This window comes from Marmota monax, unplaced genomic scaffold, assembly GCF_021218885.2.
Source record: "Marmota monax isolate L192 unplaced genomic scaffold, Marmota_monax_Labrador192_F-V1.1 WCK01_AAM20220418_F8-fsc00017, whole genome shotgun sequence".
NCBI classification, from domain to species: Eukaryota; Metazoa; Chordata; class Mammalia; order Rodentia; family Sciuridae; genus Marmota; species Marmota monax.
The window spans coordinates 17,188,727-17,207,895 of NW_026695241.1; the positions used below are offsets into that span (position 1 = coordinate 17,188,727).

The 19,169-nt window shown below is 43.3% G+C and overlaps 1 protein-coding gene across 22 annotated transcripts in view; it reads right to left on the minus strand.

Moving 5' to 3' along the window:
• Nrxn3 (neurexin 3) overlaps positions 1 to 19,169 on the minus strand; it is a 1,577,562-nt gene that overhangs the window by 1,459,385 nt on the left and 99,008 nt on the right. For all 22 annotated transcript variants that reach the window (XR_009226397.1, XR_009226396.1, XM_058577846.1 and 19 more), the window contains exon 4: positions 2,577 to 2,606. Coding sequence is in view for 20 of the 22 variants with exons in the window: in XM_058577846.1 (XP_058433829.1) it covers positions 2,577 to 2,606 (30 nt within the window). In the remaining 2 variants the exon portion in view is untranslated. The remainder of the gene's footprint in view (positions 1 to 2,576; positions 2,607 to 19,169) is intronic.

Consider the following 19,169-nt stretch of genomic DNA (forward strand, 5'->3'; position numbering starts at 1 on the left):
AAAACTAACGCACAATGGGAAGCTCAAACAAGCGGTAACATTGACAGCAAGGCTGCTTCCATTGTACGTAAGCTTCATCCCATTCATTTCTTCTTAGTCCCATCCTCAGGAACATGACAGTCTGCATGCAAGAGCACTGCACAGCTACATGTATGTGAAATTGCACACTTAATGGATTTAATGATAATCAGGGAACATCTCAGAGAAGTGAGGTTCTCTTATATTTTCCCAGCATTAATATGGTCATGAGAACCAAGAGTATAACATACATGGACAGGTGATGCACATAGAGCATACATAAATATTCACACACATATTCAAGGACATCAAAAACAAATTCTGGAGATCCAGTAGGAGCCAGACAAAGCCACTTTCACGGGAAGGAATACAGAGAAGGTAAGGAGTATCAGTAGAAAGAAGAGGGTTAGCATTGGGGTCATTATCAGAGGGTGAGAATGGACAAGGAGTTGGGGAATGGAACAGGAGAGGAAGAAGAGTGCAGTCAAAGGATCCTATTAAAAAACAGATTACGCTGCAAGTGGCAACTTAACATCTTAGTGGCACCAGTCACCCAGAAGAATTCTGCATCCTTTCTTGAAAACATCTCTAAAGAGGAATTTGCCACATTCATGTTTGAAATCATTTCTTTCCCTTTTTCTAGAAGGTAACTCATTTCTTCCCCTGGAGCATGGTTACATTTGAATGCTCTACTAATATGCATTGGAGTACAAGATAAGGTATAAAAAAATGGCTCTCTAAAAACTTTTCATACCAATATTGGGATTTAGCCTTCCTGTGCTGCATCAGTGTGTCTGAAAAGAGCTAAATCAAGATCAAGGAAGTCCCCATTGGCCCATCCCATCTGCCATACTTTGCTCTATGACATCAGCCATCTGATGCACTTGATACTCCAAGCCACTGTACAAGCTGGGAGAACTGAAGGGCAGCCAGAAGCATAAGACTAGACAACCCAAAAGGAGCCACTGTCATCAGGACTCTGAGGGCCTGCTCTTTTGGGTATTACTAGTCACCAAAGTTGGGCCATCCAATTTCTGCAATTCGTAGAACTCAGTTCCTTTCTCCTCTTAGAGAAGTGTGTAATACTCACCAATATCCAGACACTATGTGGACAGGGAGAACATGCCCTCACACCCACTTCATAGCTACTTGCCATTTGAACCTGCATTCCTCACTCCCACAACAACGAAAGACAGGCTGCATCCCAGCCTCTTCCAGAGCCAAGGCTAAAACTGGGGGACTCATCTGACCCCTCTCTTTGATATTTGCTCTCTACCAATCCATCTCTTCATTGCAATTTCTGGAGATCACATCATGGACGTCAGGTCTGGAGGATATACTTATATTAGAAAAGTGGGCTTCCTCCTTAATCTGCCGTAATTCAGGATGCCTTTCACCTGCCCACCTCCACAAAATGTCTTCTTCTAACCCTGGGTGGTTCCTTGATCTGATCATACTTCCCTTTATGGGAAAATATTCTGATGGAGCCAATGGAAGGGACCAGGGGAAGGGAAGTGCTACCAGTGCTGCCCTTCCCCCCTCAAAAGACCAAGAAAAGCAGGGATGTTTGGAAGTACCCATCCTTCTTTTCTTTAGTTCTTCATGCAAGAGAAGCATGTGAATTTTGGGGGGGAAAACAGACAATAAAAATTAAAGTGCAGTCTTTTGGTGACAGGGCAAGGCAGGTAGACCAATCTTGCAATCACCCCAGTACTCGGAGGAAGCCCAATAGTAGCAATCGAACAATGAAAGAAAAGACAATTTTAAGTAGGATCAGTTCTCAAATCCTGACTTGGGCTGATAATGTGGAAAATTTTGATTTAGGAGAAAAACACTTCGTTCACAGTCCACCCCATGCTTAGCTGAGCTGAATTTCCTGCACAGTTCATTCCCTGCATATTTGAATATTTTAGGTTACAGATGCTGAATTTACAGATCTTTATATGCAGTTTTCTTCAGGGTGTATAATGAGTTAGAATTCTGCCATGAGGACATTAGCATGTTCTTTCAGTGATTTTTGCTTTTATATCAAACTGAAAACAGTCAAACCCTCAAGGGCTTCCTTTGACCAGGGAAGAATGTCGTTAAGATGGGCAATGGAATGGAGGGCAAGACAAAAGCAAGCCTTTACCCAGAGTGAAACTCAGGGAGAAGCCCAGCTCCTCTCCCCCAACCTGGGGCCCAGCCGGGCCCGAGGAGGAGCAGGAGGAAGTTAACCGCCTGGTTGCTCTGAAATTAGCTCCGTTCACCCCCATTATCGACGGTCATGCCTTGTTTCATGCTTGCCTCTTGGAGGCAGCCCAGCAGGGCCAGCGCCCAGGATGACAAATGGCAGTGGAGAATGGAGAAGCCAGGGGAGAGTGGGGGTGGGGCATCATGATGCATCAGGAAAGGTGCCCCTCACACACAGCAGGGTGGCCCTACTGCCAGCCTGGTCCACAGCAGGAGGGACAGGCAGCTAACAGCCTGCCAGCAAGGAGGAGGCTCTGAGTGACCAGCCAGAGGCACAAAGGCAAGCAGTTCAGGCAGCTGCAGGACCACAGGCACAGAGCACCTACCTTGTTCACTCATCATGAGGTGGGAGAGGCCTGGAGGAAGTAGAAGGGGGGAGAGAGAGGAGGAGGGGGAAAGGGAAGGAAAAAAGAAAGAAGACAAAGTTAAAATCCCAAATGCAATGCCATCGTAATTCTTGGGTGGCAAGAGGTGTGGTAAGGCACATGAACACACTGGAGCATGCAACAAACCAACACCCCAGCCTTCCTGCTTCAGGGCAGAAGGCTGGCTCTTACCCTCTCCAAGACAGTCTTTACTTGTTCAAACTGTAATGGGCCTAATAAGGCCAACCTTCCTTTTACCATTGTTCTATGCAATACATAGGATTTATGATAAATATAGTAAGACCAGGTCCCTGGGAAGGCAACTCACAACCCCAGGTAAAGTAGGTTTCTTCCTTTCTTTCAAATTACTTGGAATAGTAATACATGGTCACTGTAGAAACTTGGAGAAATTCAGACAAATAAAGAGGAAAAAAACAAGCATTTGAATTCCTATTATCCAAACATTACCATCAACTCTTTTTCTAATATAATGTTGTTTTCTGCATAAATTTAATCCTATTGAACATGCCAGATATGCACCTGCTTGCAAGAGATGCCCAGACAACCTAAAACCGATTCTCGGTATTACCATTTCGCCTAATACTACCTTCTCTTATCATTTCCCGACTTTGCTCCATACCCTCTCCTCTACTTTTCCTCCACTTTTTGTTTGTTTGTTCGTTTGTTTTCCTAGAAAGTTCCACACATTTATCAGGAAGACCCAGTTCACCACTGAATAGGTTAAAAAAAATGTACAAAAAGTCACAATAAACAAAAAAACAGAATCTCTGGCCACATTCTTATGCAAAGTAAACAAGGTTATTAAGAACCCCTTCCTTCAAGGGAAACATAAGCTCTGATAATTTTTTTAAAAGATTCGCCACCATTAACCTACTATGCCAGTCATCTGCTCTTGTATTGCTTTTATTATTACTGGAGATGTTTGACCGAATCCAGATCACCCCAGAGAACCTTTACTTGCAGCAAAATTCAGGGATCTAGGGGATTAATAAAGGAGAAAAAAAAAAAAAACTCTGAATTATGAAAATCTCTAAATGTTTTTGGAGATTACTAGAGATTTACAAAAGTAATCAGAGGCAAAATATAGGTCAAACAACTGACTTTTAAAAGATCAGAGATATATTAAATACATAGATACATGTGCCCCAAATGTCATGGAGTCTATTTTTTTAAACAAATTTCATTAAACCACAATCATATTGTAAATGCACAGTTCTGGCCTTCATTGCTATAGGACTGGAATCAGTACTTACGGAAGAACAGAACTGTGCCAAAGCAAGTCATTGTAATGATTTGTTTTGTTAAAAAAAAAATAATAAGTTTAATTTGGGGGGGGGGGGGGTGAGTGGGTAGTAAGATAGTAAGGAGAGAGGATGGGAAACCTTCACAGAAATAACTACAGTGCCTGATATTTCTGCACAGAGTCACAGCCTTCAGCATCCCTATCAAGAGCACAGAGGGAAGGGATGAGGTCAGGCAGGTGCAGTGTCTGGAAAGGGGAATGTATGAATTTAGTAGGTGACCATTCACAAGAGCCTTGTCAGCTTTAAGAAATGGGAAAAGGAAAGATCCAAAAAAATTCCTAAGAGTAAAACTGGGGTTTGTTGCTGTTGTTGTTGTTGTTGTTGGATTAAAAAGCAACCATTTTCTAGCTGAGATTAAAGATACATGGCAACTACAGGACAGTAAGTAGAAAAGAGCTGAAGAGTCTACTTGACCCAAACAAACATTTTTACAATTTTCCAAAATGAAGGATAAGCGTCTTGCTTGATAGTAAGGGGTCCTCGGACCCTGGGAAACCTCTCCAGTTGGGTTTCAACTTCTGTATGTTTCACTAGTGACCTGTGAAATGCTTGAAAAAAAAAAGATGCTGGACTCTACCCCAGACATAATGAATTTGAATCTTGGGGAGGAGTAGGAGCCAGAACTGAATGGTATATAAGTTGCCCAAGTGGTTCCCAAGGTCCCTGAAACTTGAGAGCTACCTCTTGGGAATGGCATATAAATCAAATTTTGGTAAATTAAATTGTATGATAAATTCACTAAGAGGAATTGGATATTTAATGGAACCCTGCAGTGGATCCTTTTGTGAAGGGAAGAATCCTTTTAAAATGCAAATAACCTACCACCTGTGTTTTTTAAATTCGAATATGTACTTATCAGGTTTTATTAAACTACATATGTGCTTGCAGTGTTGCCACTCAAGTAAAATGTTCATCTTCTTCAACTTATAAAAGCCTTAAATAGAAATATTAAACCAGGAAAGCAAACCTGAGCACCTAAATGCCAAAACTCTGGTTTTGCAGGCAATAAAGCAAATGGACAGGAGATCAGTGTGACAGGAAGCCGGATGGGGGAGGGGGTGGCCTGTGTAAGTATAACATGATTTGGATTTTATTTTTCTTTTTGTGAAGGGAATTTTATTTCACTTTCAAGAGCTTTTACATCAATCTCTTTTCTTGTGTAACCCTATCCTCATGGCTTGCAGAGTTAAGAACTGGAAACCAAGAATTCCAGAGTATTCAGGTCTATTCTGAAATTCTGTCTCCACCTGATCTTTCAAAACATCCCCTGTTGGTGCTAAAAAACCTCAGGCTTCTTAATAGTAAATGGAAAAACCAACAACCAATCAAGCAAGCAGTTCAAGTGCCTTCTACATGCAAGGGCTGGATGGGGATGGGTGGGAATGCAAGTAGGTAAAATACAGCATCTGTAACTTCTAGGAGTTCAAAGTCCAGCTGGCAAGAGGTATGTGTGTTTAGGGTTACACACACACACACATACACACGCGCGCGCGCGCGACATACACCAGCACCTCATGTGAAGCACAGGGATTAACAGTAAGGACTCCTGAAATAGATTTAAATTTCATCTCTGCTACTTTCTAGCTTGTAACCCTAGGAAAGTTCCTAAACTTTTTTGGGCTTGGATTTTTTCCTATTTATAAAATATGGATAATATTGTCTACTTCATACATTGTTTTGAGGAGGAAATATATAATGTAAATCTTATGTTCTGGAAGTGTACTAATATGTGAGGCAAAATGATTATGGTGCCTGACACACAGTAGGTGTTCTGTGTGTGCTTGGTGGTTGAGTGAGAAATGAATAGGGAATTGCTAAGTATCAAGGAGCCAGACAATTAGGCAAAGAAGGACTAACAGGGGCATGCTGGGTGCTCAGAAAATAGGCCTTGGAAGATGCTTTAAGATTTAGAGAGTTGGTGAACAGTCCAGACAGCACCACCAGCTTCCAAGACCAAGAAGCACATTTGTAAGAGCTTTCCTGTTTACCTTTTCAGAAATAACTAGGGTGGTACCAAGCACATGGAAGTGCTATCAATGATAAAGCAACAAACACATGCTATACAGAAAAAGGAATGAATATGTATAAAGAGCTCATATAAAGAAGGAGTGAAAGATTGTCCTAGGGATCAGAGTATGGAGGCCCAGGGTTTCAAGGTTAAGTAAGATGGACTTGATCTTGCAGCTGTTGGAAGAAACTGAGGGTTCATGGGCAAAAGCAGGACCCAGGAAAACTGATGTCCAGGAAGATTGCTTTTGCAATAATATGGATAGGATGGATTCGATGGAAAGAGATGAAGGCAGAAAGATCAGTCATGGACAAAGGACCCAAATGAGTATCATGGCAGCAGGAAAGAAAAGGGGAAAAGAGGATTCGCTGGCTTTGATGATGGATGAGATACATCAGGGGAGGGATGGATGGGAGAGAGCAGGAAGCAAAGTCAGAAATAGGAAGTGGGTGAGGTGGGATAGGAGGTGGATTAGGAGTGAGGACAGAGTGGGTTCTGTTTCAGGCATGATGAGCTGAAGAGAGAGAAGGATCACTCAAGCAAAAATGCCCAATGAGAATTTAACACTGTAGGACTATGGAAAGAGAGGAACTCAGGATGAACATAAGGACTTAGTATAACCCCTTCATGGAAGAGAGCACCCTCAGGGTAAAAAGTGAAAGAAAGACCCTCTGAGGAAAGGGTCTGCCGCTGAGTTGTAACCTGGGATGGAGGTGGGGTTACTGAGATTAGTAGAAGTTCATCTTTTTTCCACGTATACTTAACATTGAAATATAAAAAAATATTTTTTTATTTTAAAAAGAAAATGAAACTCTATGACTTTGCAACATAAGATTAGAAAATAATGTTCAAAGTATCTTAAAAACTGAGTAGGACATAATTAGCAAGAAAGGAAGGAGAATCTCTGCTGGATGTGTTCTGTGTGTGTTTGACAAGGAAGGAGTTAAAAATGAAGATAGACCTTCCTGACAACCTCAGTAGCAGAGGGTCAAAATGGGTGCACATCAGCAGTGGCTCCCCAGGCCACACTGCCAGCCCTAGGACTATCACCTACCTGGTTCGAAGTTTGCATTTATTCTGGGACTGGTATTTCAGGGCTGCCAAAAGATAAGGGCTGGGCTGGACTCGGGGCTCATGGAACCAAAAACAATTCTAAAACAATTTTGCCAGAAGCTCTGGATTTGAACAGATCCTCAACTATGACTCAAAATTCAGATCCATAGAAGTTCACCTAAGAGTAGGTAGGAAACAGAAGTTGGGCTCAGATGACCTTTTGAGAGCCAAGCAATCATGAATTCTAGCAAGGCACAGTGGTGCATGCCTGTAATCGCAGCAGCGTGGGAGGCTAAGGCAGGAGGATCACAAGTTCAAAGCCAGCCTCAGCAAAAGTGAGATGCTAAGCAACTCAGTGAGACCTTGTCTCTAAATAAAATACAAAATAGGGCTGGGGATGTGGCTCAGTGGTTGAGTGTCCCTGAGTTCAATCCCCAGTACCCAATTAAAAAAAAGAATTCTATCTGATGTCACACCTTGATAAAGTACTACCCTTGCTGGATCCAGGGACCATTCTGGATCCCAACAGGGGTCTGATTCTTAAACCTTCCCTCCTCCCTTTCTACTGCTCTATTCCATCTTTCATGGTACACAGATTCCCAGAGTACAAACAGGAACAAGAGGAGAAAAAGATAAGACATGCAAAGTCAAAATTGCCTTAGAACAGACTGCAAATCATATGTAAAATATATGCGAAATATATGTATGGCCCTCTAAACTATGTTACACCCTTCAGGAAAATTCCCCATGGAGATAGCTGCTTTTGCAGCTCGGGAAAATGGAAATGGCTATGAAAGCAAAGTCATTTGTAAGCAGCTGTGGCCATCATGAAGCCTGTCATGAGAATGACTAATATGGAGAATGGAAAGCATTTACTGAAGCAGGCTAGAAGACGACTCAGTGTTCAGAAACCGGGCCAGAAGCCCAAGGCCTCCGTCATTTAAGCTAATACTGTCTCCCTTCAAACCTGTGGTATTCCACCCACCTCTGAGGGTTTTCAATCTTTCCTTCCTTCGTTCACCCTGGCAGGGTAACTGGAGAAAGTATTTCAGGGAAGGAAGAAAAAAAATTCAGAAAAATGAGTTATCTCTGCCAAGACTTTTATTTCATTCACTTTCAGGGTAACTTTTTATCCCAGTGAAAAATCCACATATATAATCTCTTTTTTTTTTCCATACCAAAGCAGAGACATTAAATGTCACTAATTGCTGCAAGTGCCAATGTTGAATTCTTAGGAAACCACAAGAACTTTTTAAAGAGTAATTACATAAAATCAGAAGGTAAGGGAAACATTCACCTGATGTTTTTCCAGAAAAACTAAGGAGATGGTGAAGAGCGGGGAGAGGGGCCGTCAGAGAGAAGCAGCTAGGTAGGGATCCCGTCTGTACAGTGATCAGGAATTTGAAAAAGAGAGAAATAAGAATCTCATGGTCAGATTTGCATTTTAAAGAGAGAAGGAGCTTAATGTGTATTTCTACTGAAACATAAAATTCTTCCTTTCCCAGGTTATTTCATGGAGAGATTAAGCCATGTCTCTCTTTAAAATGCAAATCTGGACATGAGACACACTGCTCCTCAGCCACTGATATCATCATGTGGGATAGATCATCAGGACAGCCAAACTAAAGGTCTCTCCTCAAAGAAAGGGGCATAGCACAGGGACATTTTTGACAGAAGAAGAGTCATATGGGCTAAAGTCTGCCACCATGAGCAGGAGAAAGGGCACAGGGTTCAGAATACTTAAAGGGAAAGGGACCTCAGACTGGCCCTTCCCTGGGCAATTCCTTGACCTTCATTGTGAACTTTAGTTTCCTTTTCTACCAGGGGTTCATTTGCACCTTACAGCAGAGCTGAGGCCTGTTCCGTAATTTGATCAATGACTCAGCTAGGGACATGAATAGCATGCTCTCTGGATGTTGTGATGATCTAAAGTTTAAAGGAGTAGCCAATTTTTTAGCTACTGGGACAGCAGTCCAAAAGGATAGGAACAGGAAAGATATGGAATTTAATTTTAAGGAAAAAAATTAACATTCTGGTACTCAAGCACCATCCCCCATACCCAACACACAAAATTTCAATAGTCCTACCTCTTGTTATATTAAGCGTTTTGATTCAGAGTATGGTACAATATATGAGGAGTAGCTTACCTAGGTGGGGCGTTTCCTAAGAAAGACAGCCAGGATTATAAGGAGTCCAAAAGCATGTCAAATACAGAACGACTGAAGGAACTTCTATGTTCAGCCCAGTTGAGAGAGCTAGGTAAGGATATGAGCACTGCCCTCAAGCATTTTAAAACCTGCAAATGTAGCTGGGCACCATGGCACATGCCTGTAATCCCAGGGGGCTCAAGAGGCTGAGGGAGGAGGATCATGAGTTCAAAGCCAGCCTCAGCAAAAGTGAGGTGCTACGCAGCTCAGTGAGACCCTGTCTCAAAATAAAATACAAAATAGGGCTGGGGATACAGCTCAGTAGTCAAGTGCTGCTGAATTCAACCCCCCAGTACCCACCCCCGACCAAAAAAACCCTGCATGCAAGATAAATAGGCAAACACATTCAGTATAAAGAGAGGATAAAAAGATAAGGGAAGTTTCACCTGCCAGAAATACCACAAAAGAGAGTCCAAGTGGGATTTAGGACATAGCTAACAATAATCCCTTTCAACATTAAGATCTTTTGCCTCTATGGATCCAAAGAGGCCAAGCAATAAATTGGATTACATGAAAGTACTAATATTTGACTGGTTCTCAACTATAAAACCAGCAGTTTCAATGGTTCTAAGTAATATGCTGAGAACACTACCCATGGTCAGAATGGTAAGCTTATCACTACCATAGCCTACCACCGCCATAACCAAGCCGATCACCTATCAGCAATCATGAGCTAACACTCAAGAAGACCAACTATTTACATACATGATTTTGGATTTTCCATAAGTTTGACACAGTAATGAACATGAGCTAAATAGCTGAACTGCTGATGGTGATACTGGTTTCCAGAGAAACAAAACAGAAGAGTTACTGCTGCTAATTCTCTAAGATAGGGGCCAGGGAAGTCCCATTGGGTTTTGCCCTTCCATGATGCCACCATGTCTAATCCACACAATCTAACCGTTGATAGGGTATAACTGTAACAACTTGCTCTCAAAGTTGGCCTCCAAACCAAATTTGTTCTTACAGCATGGTGGCTGGACTGACTGAACAGAAAGTGCTGCCACCAATTACACCATGAGTCACCAACAGCTTCTGTACGGCCTAATCTCAGAGTAGAGGACAGAACCCTCACAGCACATTCCCAGTGCATTTCATCTCTTGGTATAAAGAGTGACAAAAGTTCCTCATGAATGAATCCACAGATGGCGGAGAGATGAAGGAAGTCATGTCTGTCACTCTACAGGCTAAAGGATCAGCACTAAAGACTTTTAGAAAAGACTTGTCCCAAAGGGGAGAAAGTCCTTGCTTTCCTACTGACATGGATTTCTCCAAAATCATTCTTCTTTCGTGAGTAACATAAAACCGAAAGGAACAATTGATGTGCTGAGTAAAAAAAACTACACCCAAAGAGTTCATGGTGTGCTATTTAACAAAATCAAAGAAGGTCCCAAGCCTAAGTCAAATAAACCAATTGCACAAATGTAGGAAGGAAAAAGAAATGGCTTAGCAGTAGTGCCCACAAAAATAGGAAGGATTTTCATCGACTTTAGGTACAATTTAATACTATAGTAATTTTTTTTTAAAAAGTTAAGGTGTTTAGTGCTGCCATTAACAGATATAGACTCTAGAAAAAAGAAGCAATGTAATCATCCCATAATGGATCTATCCCAATTGTGCCCATATCACTATATGAGGTGTGGACATCTTTGGAAAGGGGAGGTGGGGGGATGTCATATTTTAGAAAACAATGACCCAAATGAAAGAACTTAAAACCCTTAGATGAAAATGCCCATAGAAACTGGAGATGTTTTAGCCTTTAGAAAAGAAAAAAAGAAAATTCTTAAAGACAAAAGGCTTGTCTTCAAATACTGGGAGTGTAATTAGATCTATTCTGTGTCTCTCTGAGGACTGAAAGCTATACAGGTGGTGAAAGCTATAATGACTCAGGATAAGAAAGAACTCTCAAACATTTAGTGCTGTCCAAATGGAATGTAAAAGCTAAAAGTGATGAGTTGCTCATTGCAGAAGGGGTTCAACTCAAAAGTTAGGTGCATAATGAGCCTTGACAATGGCTATGTTTGGACATGAAGTTCCCCAAAAGCTCAAGTGTTGAAGGCTTGGTGTCCAGTGTAACAGTGTTCAGAGCTGAGGCCCTTGGGAGGTGTTTGGATCATGAGTGCTCTGACCTCATCCATGGATTAAGCCATTGATGGATTCATAGCTTAATGTGCTATTGAGAAGTGATGGAAACTAGTTGAGAAAGTAGGTCACTGGGGATGTGCCCTTGAAGGTATAAATTGTCTCCTTTCTCTTTCTCTGTTTGCCTCCTGGCTACTAAGAGGTCAGCAGCTTTGCTCACCATGCACTCCCCGCCATGATGTTCTACCTCTCCACAGGCCCAGTGACAATGGTGCCACGTGATCATGAACTGAAACTATGAGCCAAATTGATCTTTCCTCCTTTTAATAAAGTTGTTTATTTCAGGTATTTCATCACAACAATGGAAAGTTGACAAACACAACAACCTCTTTGTTTTCTTTCATCCCTAAAATGGTGATGCCAATGAAAGTTTGTGAGCGCATAAAATATGGCAAGCAATGGGGAGATGGGCACAGATAAGTCTCTGTTCTCAGACTAAGACACTCCCCCCTGCCCCTCAAAAGCCCGTGGAAGCACATAGAGGGCAATGGGGAAAATTCACAGCTGGCTATAATGTCTCTATAGGCCCTGAGACCTAGATGCCATTGAGACACAGAAGGGCCACATTCGTCCCTTCCTCCTTTCAAACTCACTCTTTCCATGAAAGACTTTGGTGGTTAAAATAGTGGTTAAGTATGAAATCTTATTTCTCTTCACCTTCAGATCATTGTCTTTCAAACAGCAGTTCTCAAGTGTGGTCATATCAGAATCACCTGAGAGAACGATCTTTCTTTAATGAGTCCAGATCGCCTTTATTAGCTCGCCAGGTGATTTTGGTGCTTGTTAGAGTTTGCAAACCTCTGCTCTCAGTAATCCAAAATCTTGACTCAAATCCCAGCTCTACTTCTGTGAGATTTGGGGCAAGTGGACTTTTCTGGGCCTCTGTCCTATAAAATATCCGCCCCCTCATCTATAAAATATGCCCTCAGGATCACTGTGACATCAAGCAGCCACACATGGAAAGCACTTGGCATAGTTCATGGTACACAGGAAGGGCTCAAAAGGATGTTCTTGTGGTCATTATTTATGACACTGGTCTATTTAGGAACCATCTCTGCCCACTTGTCAACTCTGGCCAACACCATTTCTTTAATAAGCTGGCAGCAGTAGCAGACCCCTGCCCTCAGATGCCTCCCTCCCCAGGCCATCAGCAAAATTGCCTCTCAGGGAAGCCACTGTCCTGGGCTCTTGGCTGCATTCCATCTCCACACCCATCCTGAGGCCTGACCCAGCAAATGGACTAGACTAACTTCTAACTTACGTACTTACCAGGCCTTCCTAGGCCAATCTACTGATTGGGATATTCTCCAATGCTAGCTCATTCTCTCTCTCTCTCTCTCTCTCTCTCTCTCTCTCTCTCTCACACACACACACACACACACACACACACACACACACACACACATACTATATATATATATATATATATATATATATATATATATATATAGAGAGAGAGAGAGAGAGAGAGAGAGAGAGAGAGAGAGAGAAACTTAGCTAGGTTATATGGAAGTCCAGTATTGCCTAATTTTCCCTCTCTGCAAAGAAGGAATTGATCCAGAATAGTTTCCCAATGATTTCATCAATGGCACTTTAAGCAGCATAAATTTTTGAATGAGGCTGTCTCATATATCATAGGTTGTTTAGCATTCATTGCCCCACATTACTAAATGCCACCAATGCCCCTCATCGAACCAACAAATAAACTCCCCACATATTTGGTGCCCTTGGGTGGGGTAGTATTATTGGATCATTGCCATGACTAGAAATTGCTAATGATTTGTCCAGCTCTAACTCTGGCCTTTCCCTCCAGAACTGGGAAATGAAAGGTGACCATATCCAACCCCCTAGTGGGTTTGCCTTTGTAAGAGAGCCAAAGGAGGGCATTTAAAAAGGCTCCAGCAAAGAAGCACCAAGGTTCAGTGATCTGCTTCCTGAGATAACCAGAGCTGGGGGCAGGATGGCCAATAGCTCCTTACTCACAATTAGTCATGAAATATGACCACGGGAGCCAAGGGGAACTTTGCAGGACCTCGCCTGGCAATTGGCTGAAAATGAGCACTGTTAGCCATCCAGGGCCCCTTCCAACCCAATCACACATGGTAGCCTGCATTGTCCACTGAGTGGAGTCCAAGACAGGCACTGAATAAAGATTGGTTCAATTATCTTCCGTCTCAGGGTGAGCTCCAGTAAAAAGCAGACTTTTAGAGTGGCCTAAGGCAAAACTAAGATCTGAGTCCCAAACTATTTATTCATTCATCAAGTCTTTGCTCTGTGCCTATAATGTATTGGCACTATTCTTGACCAAGAACAGTCATGAACAGGAGGGCACCTTGTGGAGTATATGCTCTGATGGAACTTCCTATGAGACACTTCCAGGGCCAGACAGACCAGGGTTTTGTATCCTACTCCACAACCTTCTACTGGATGGTATCAGTGGTTACTTACCAAAGCTAAGCCTCAGTTGGTTCAGAGGTGAGATGGACCTAATAATGGAATCTATTTCCTGGGAATATCCAAAGAACTAAATAATGCATGCAAAACTTAGCATTTCAGTGCCTGGCTCAAAATACAAGCTCAATAAATGTCAAGTGTTTTTTCCTAATAAAGTAATAAAAGAAAAAGCACTGGGACTCTTGCCCAAAAGAATAGGAAAGAAAGGTAAAATGTTATAGGTACTTCTGGAGTTAGGAGCTTGGTAGTGGAAAGACATTCTACTCCTTGCTATTCCCCAAGGTGTCCAGTCAGACAATCTAGTCCTAGGCTCTCAGAATGAAAAAAGGCTAAGAGGTTGTCTGACGCTGACCCTTCACCTTAAAGAAAGGAACCCTGTTGTCCAAATGGGCTAAAGGGGTTACATCACTTGACCAAGGGCACATAGCTCTGGGGGAAAGCAGAACCACAGATCTGAAGTCCCAGACAAGAACTTCAATCTCAAAATCTACCACGCTGGCTCCTGACCTTGAACAAAAAGATGCAACTTCCTGGAGCCCAGGATTCTCCACCTGGCATATGATGAGTATACTGTAGATATTGGTCTCTGTCCCCTCTTACTGGAATTCCAAGGCTCCACTTGAGAGCACAGTGGGGATTTCAGCATGAGGAAGTATTCACTCATTGGAAGCCTAAAGGTCAGGACCCCATGGGAGAGAGTGTGGAAAAAGGAGAGAACAACAGATGTGTGTAGAGAGGTGCTGCGTCATAGAACTGGACATGCCACTGGACAATTAGGGAGACAAAAACGCAAAGAAAGAGGGGGACATCTTAAAAAAAAACTAAGTGTCTTCATCTATAAAAGAGAAACACACGTTGAAAGATTCAAAGATTCCAATGAGATGACTAATAATAAAAGCTAAATATACATCGCTTACTCTATGCCAGGCACAGTTAACAGGACTATGCGCAAGAGTTCACTTAATCCTCAAGACAGTCAGAGGCACCCTCTCATTGTCCCTATCTTATAGATTCAGAAAGTAGGACCCACCAAGTAACTTGATCAGGTCCTATTACTGTGGCAGAGACAAGATGTCAACCCCAGCACCTCACTCAAGAGTCTGTGCTCTAACCCAGGGGTGGCAATTTTTTCCCTTACAGGTAATTATTCTAGACTTTTCATGCTGTGAAGTCTCTATTGCAACTACCCAACTCAGACTTTGTGGCTCAGAAGCTGCTACAGACAATAGACAAAGGACTGAGCCTGGTTGTGTTCCACCAAAAACTTTACGAATGTGGAAACCGAACTTCATGCAGTTTTGGTATTACCCATTGCTCTATTGTTTGCAACCACTTAAAAATGTTAAAAAAAAATTCTTAGCTCACAAACCTGCAAAAGCAGGCAGTGGGCTGGGTTTGGCCCTTGAGTCATAATTTACTCACTCCTGTGCTCTCTTGCCTCACAGGATGTAAACTATTATGCAGAAAGTGTCTCAACAGCAACCTGCAAGGACTGAGTGGCCAGTAACCTTTCATTGTTCCCCTTCTCTAATCTCATTCTCCCTCCCACTCCAGTCAGCAAGATCAAGTAGGTGTCTCATGCTGTGCCCAGCACAAGAGATGAGGATAGGGCTTAACAAGTGGAACTGCAACTTCCTAGGTGAAGACAGACCTGGAGGCCCCACAGGAGAAGAGAGACACCAGTGTGTCTCCAACATTAATGTGTTGACACTTGGGGCTCTTGATCAAATGCCCATTCTGTTTCAGCAGGTCTAGGTAGGGCCTGAGCTTCTGCTTTTCTAACAAGCTCCCAGTGATGCTGATGCTGCCGGTCCCCTGGTCAACAGTCTGCTGCAGCCTTCTCTTTGTGTCCACAGACACAAGCTGGATTCCTAGGCACTGCCTTCTGACTTCAGGCACAGATCAGCGTCTCGCTCTCTCTGGGGCTGAACTGAGCAACTCTCTGGAGACGGTGCAGGGTTCAGGGCAGATAACCAGGTCCCCTGCCCTATGACAGTCCTGGGATGGCTTCCACTGAAGAGGAAAAGACAGTGAGGGCAGAGATCAAGAGCAGGTGGAGGAAGGCAAAGGCGTCTGTTCCTTCTGGCCACAGAGGCCTCCTCTGGGGCTCCTCAGACAGGAGCCCCTCCTCCTGCGCCTGCCAGGGCTCTGATGGACCAAAGAGAGGCCTATTTCCTCGCCGGGCCTCTGCATAACTAGGGCACTTCCACAAGGTCACAGTTATTCATTTAAATTCCAGCTCTAATCAGCAGGCAGAGCTTGAGACATTATCCACCGTGAGGAGGCTGCAAGGGAGACCACAAATGGCCCCTGGCAGGAGGGACAACACCAGAGAAGGGGAGAACAGGGTCTCCCCCCCACAGGCCAGTGGAGGGCCTGCCTCCTGGATCCCTCCACTAGTCTTCCCTTCCCCTAACAGTTCTGGAACATGCAGAAGTTAGGAGAGGGTGGAGGGCAAGGCAGGGATGGGACTCCTCACCCCTTCCCCACAAGCATCCCAGGAAGACAAATGACAAACCCCAAGGAGCATGAGCATGGAACATGGCATCTACCCGGGGGGCCTTCCAGGCCCCAAGTGGGGTTACGTGGCCTTGGCGATGTCCCTTCTCTTCTTTGGGCCTCAGTTTGCTTCTCTGAAAGTCTGTACTCCTTGGACAGGATATCCTTTAAACTCCCACATGTCTTGGGACCCTACAGATTCACAATGTCCCTTGTGCTTATGGCCACTCTTTCGGTTCAATCAAGATTTCTGAGGTTCTACTCTGTGCCATGAACCTTGTGACGAGACAGGAACGCAGACACAGATTAGACAGGAGCCTGGCCCACAGCACCGCCATGGTAATGGCAGGGTTTAGGATGACAGGCACACAGGTTTGCAGACCCATGGATCTGAGATCCTGGTCCATTCACTAGCAGAAGGGGACCACAGGTGGGTTCCTGAAACTTCCTGAGGCTCCCTTTCCCTATCAGTAGTGCACCTTCCTGGAGGGGAAGAGAAGGCAGGAAGGTGCAGTGCCAAGCCCCACTCCCACAGGTCAACATGCCATCTGAACCTTCTTCCCAAAGACCAGGAAGAGGAACTACATCCTTTCCCACAGGGCAGTGGGGTGACAAATGTCTTCCCCATCCCCTTGGATGTCCAGGACTCACTCTCGGAGCTCCCAGTCTGCCATTTGGAGTTTGGGAAGGTGCTACCGCCTGGCTGGCCCATCTCACCCTGCATCTTCCAGTGGGTTACTTCTAACCATTTCCTCAGCATGTCAAATTCATCAATTAATCAATTGTCCCTTTATAGTCTTCCAGTAGTCCCTGGGTAAACAGTTACATTAGCTCATAAAATCCCCAATTTGTCTTCCTGAGGGAAAGGGGGAAAAAAATCAAAGAACCACTAAAGGCCTCTTGTGTCAGAGTCACAGCACAGCTGGCTCCGGATTGCCTGGCCAGGGGCTCAGAGAGACTGGAGGCTGCCCACCAACCCCAGCCAGGGCCAGGCCAGTGCAGGCCACCTCCCGCCATGCCCCAGGCCATAAGGAAAGGATGTGAATCACAAGGCTTAGAAATCATAAAACATCAAGAGGATAGAGGAGTGACAGGTTTGACAATCAGCCCTAGGCACTTCAAGGGCAGAACGAAGGGCACACGATTTAGGATTTGGCTAGAATCCCCTTTCAGTCCTGCCGCTCAAGGGCTGGGTGACTGTAGCACATGGCTTGACCTCACTGGGCCTCAATTTCCTCAGCAGTGAAGTAGAGCTCAGGCAACAAACCTCGGAGTGTTGTTAAGACAATAAAATGAGACAACAGCCAAGAAAATGGAATGGTACCATGACCTGGGGGATGGGTAGTCACCAGCAGGAGGGGACCACTGTTGCTGATGTCCCAGGAAGGGTCACCCCCTTCTACTCATAAGGCCTATGAGCCTCCTTACCATTCTCTTCCATCTAGGACCAATATGGCAAAAATCTCCCCCCTCTGTTCTAAGGAATCTTTCAGGGGTACAGGCCAGGCCAGAGGCAGATGATACCTATCTTATATTGAGGCTCTAATGAAGGCAGGCTGGATTTTAGCCCCTGCTACTCCTCAGCAGGGAAAACCTATGCAGGTACCACATGCACAGCCCAAGTGCTCATCCCTGGTGACATCTCTGTCACAAATCAGGAAAAGGGAGGGTAAGCTGAGAGGCACTTTGACAGACAAAATTTGAAGGATTGGGCTTACTCCCACATCTCCTTGAAGTACCCCGGGAAAATATTCTCTTATCAGAGAGGCCTCCCTGATCACCCTCTAAAAAGTAGGGACTTCTCCTTTACTCTGCTCCATTTTTCTCTGTAGCCCTTATTACTCACCACCTGGTACAATGTACAATTTTACATCTAATGTGTATATGTATGTAAATAAATGTATGTATGTATGTATGTGTATGTATGTGTATGTATGTATGTGTATGTATGTATGTATGGTTTTAGTTCACTGTCTGCCTCTGTCTAGAATACAAGGTTCATGCAGGCAGGAAATGTCTTTTGTAATTGCTCTGTCCAGAATACAAGGTTCATGCAGGCAGGAAGTGTCTTTTGTTCATTGCTCTGTCCTTAATGCCTGGTACACAACTATTTTTTGAGTAATGAGGGGAACTAAAATATTATGAAGTAGAAAGAATGAATTTAATGGTATGTCCTAGGAAATGGTATTCTGTACTTATGTTCAACTATCAATTATTTTTAAAGATGGAGGGCAGCAGAAAAAGAGATATGAAAACCCCTCTGTTATAAGGTAGGGATAAAAATTATTCTCTCATGTTGTGTAACATCCTTATAGAACAAGGATCAGAAGAACTCTATTTAAGTCTGGTTATTTTAGATCTTTTTAAAACAACAAAAGATAAATTCATTTAAAAGATCTAAAAGAGGGGTGTAGAAAATGTCACAACACCTCAATGCAAAAGTAAATAAATAAACAACAGTATAGTTAGGAAATACCTATAAGACCTTCAATTATTGCTAATGTTCAGTGATAGGCCAGCAAGTACCATCCAGTGCATGAGTTCTAGAGGGAAAAAAATCCCAAATTCCAAGGTCAATGATACCTCAGATAAACTATGACCTTGGGCAAAACTGCTTGAACAGTTGGGCCCTAAATTTAATTTTCTGCATATTAAAATAAATATAATGATACCTATCTTAAATTGATACTATGAGGATTAAATGTTAAATGGAATAAATAAGAAAATGTGACAACATATAATGCCCCCTTCCTATTCTTAAAAGTTCTAGCCAGTTTAGAACAGTCTTCAATGCATTCCAAGTCGTCAGACACCTATTACCTATAAACGTTTGCATCATCTCACGATTCAGTACATGCGAGTGTGT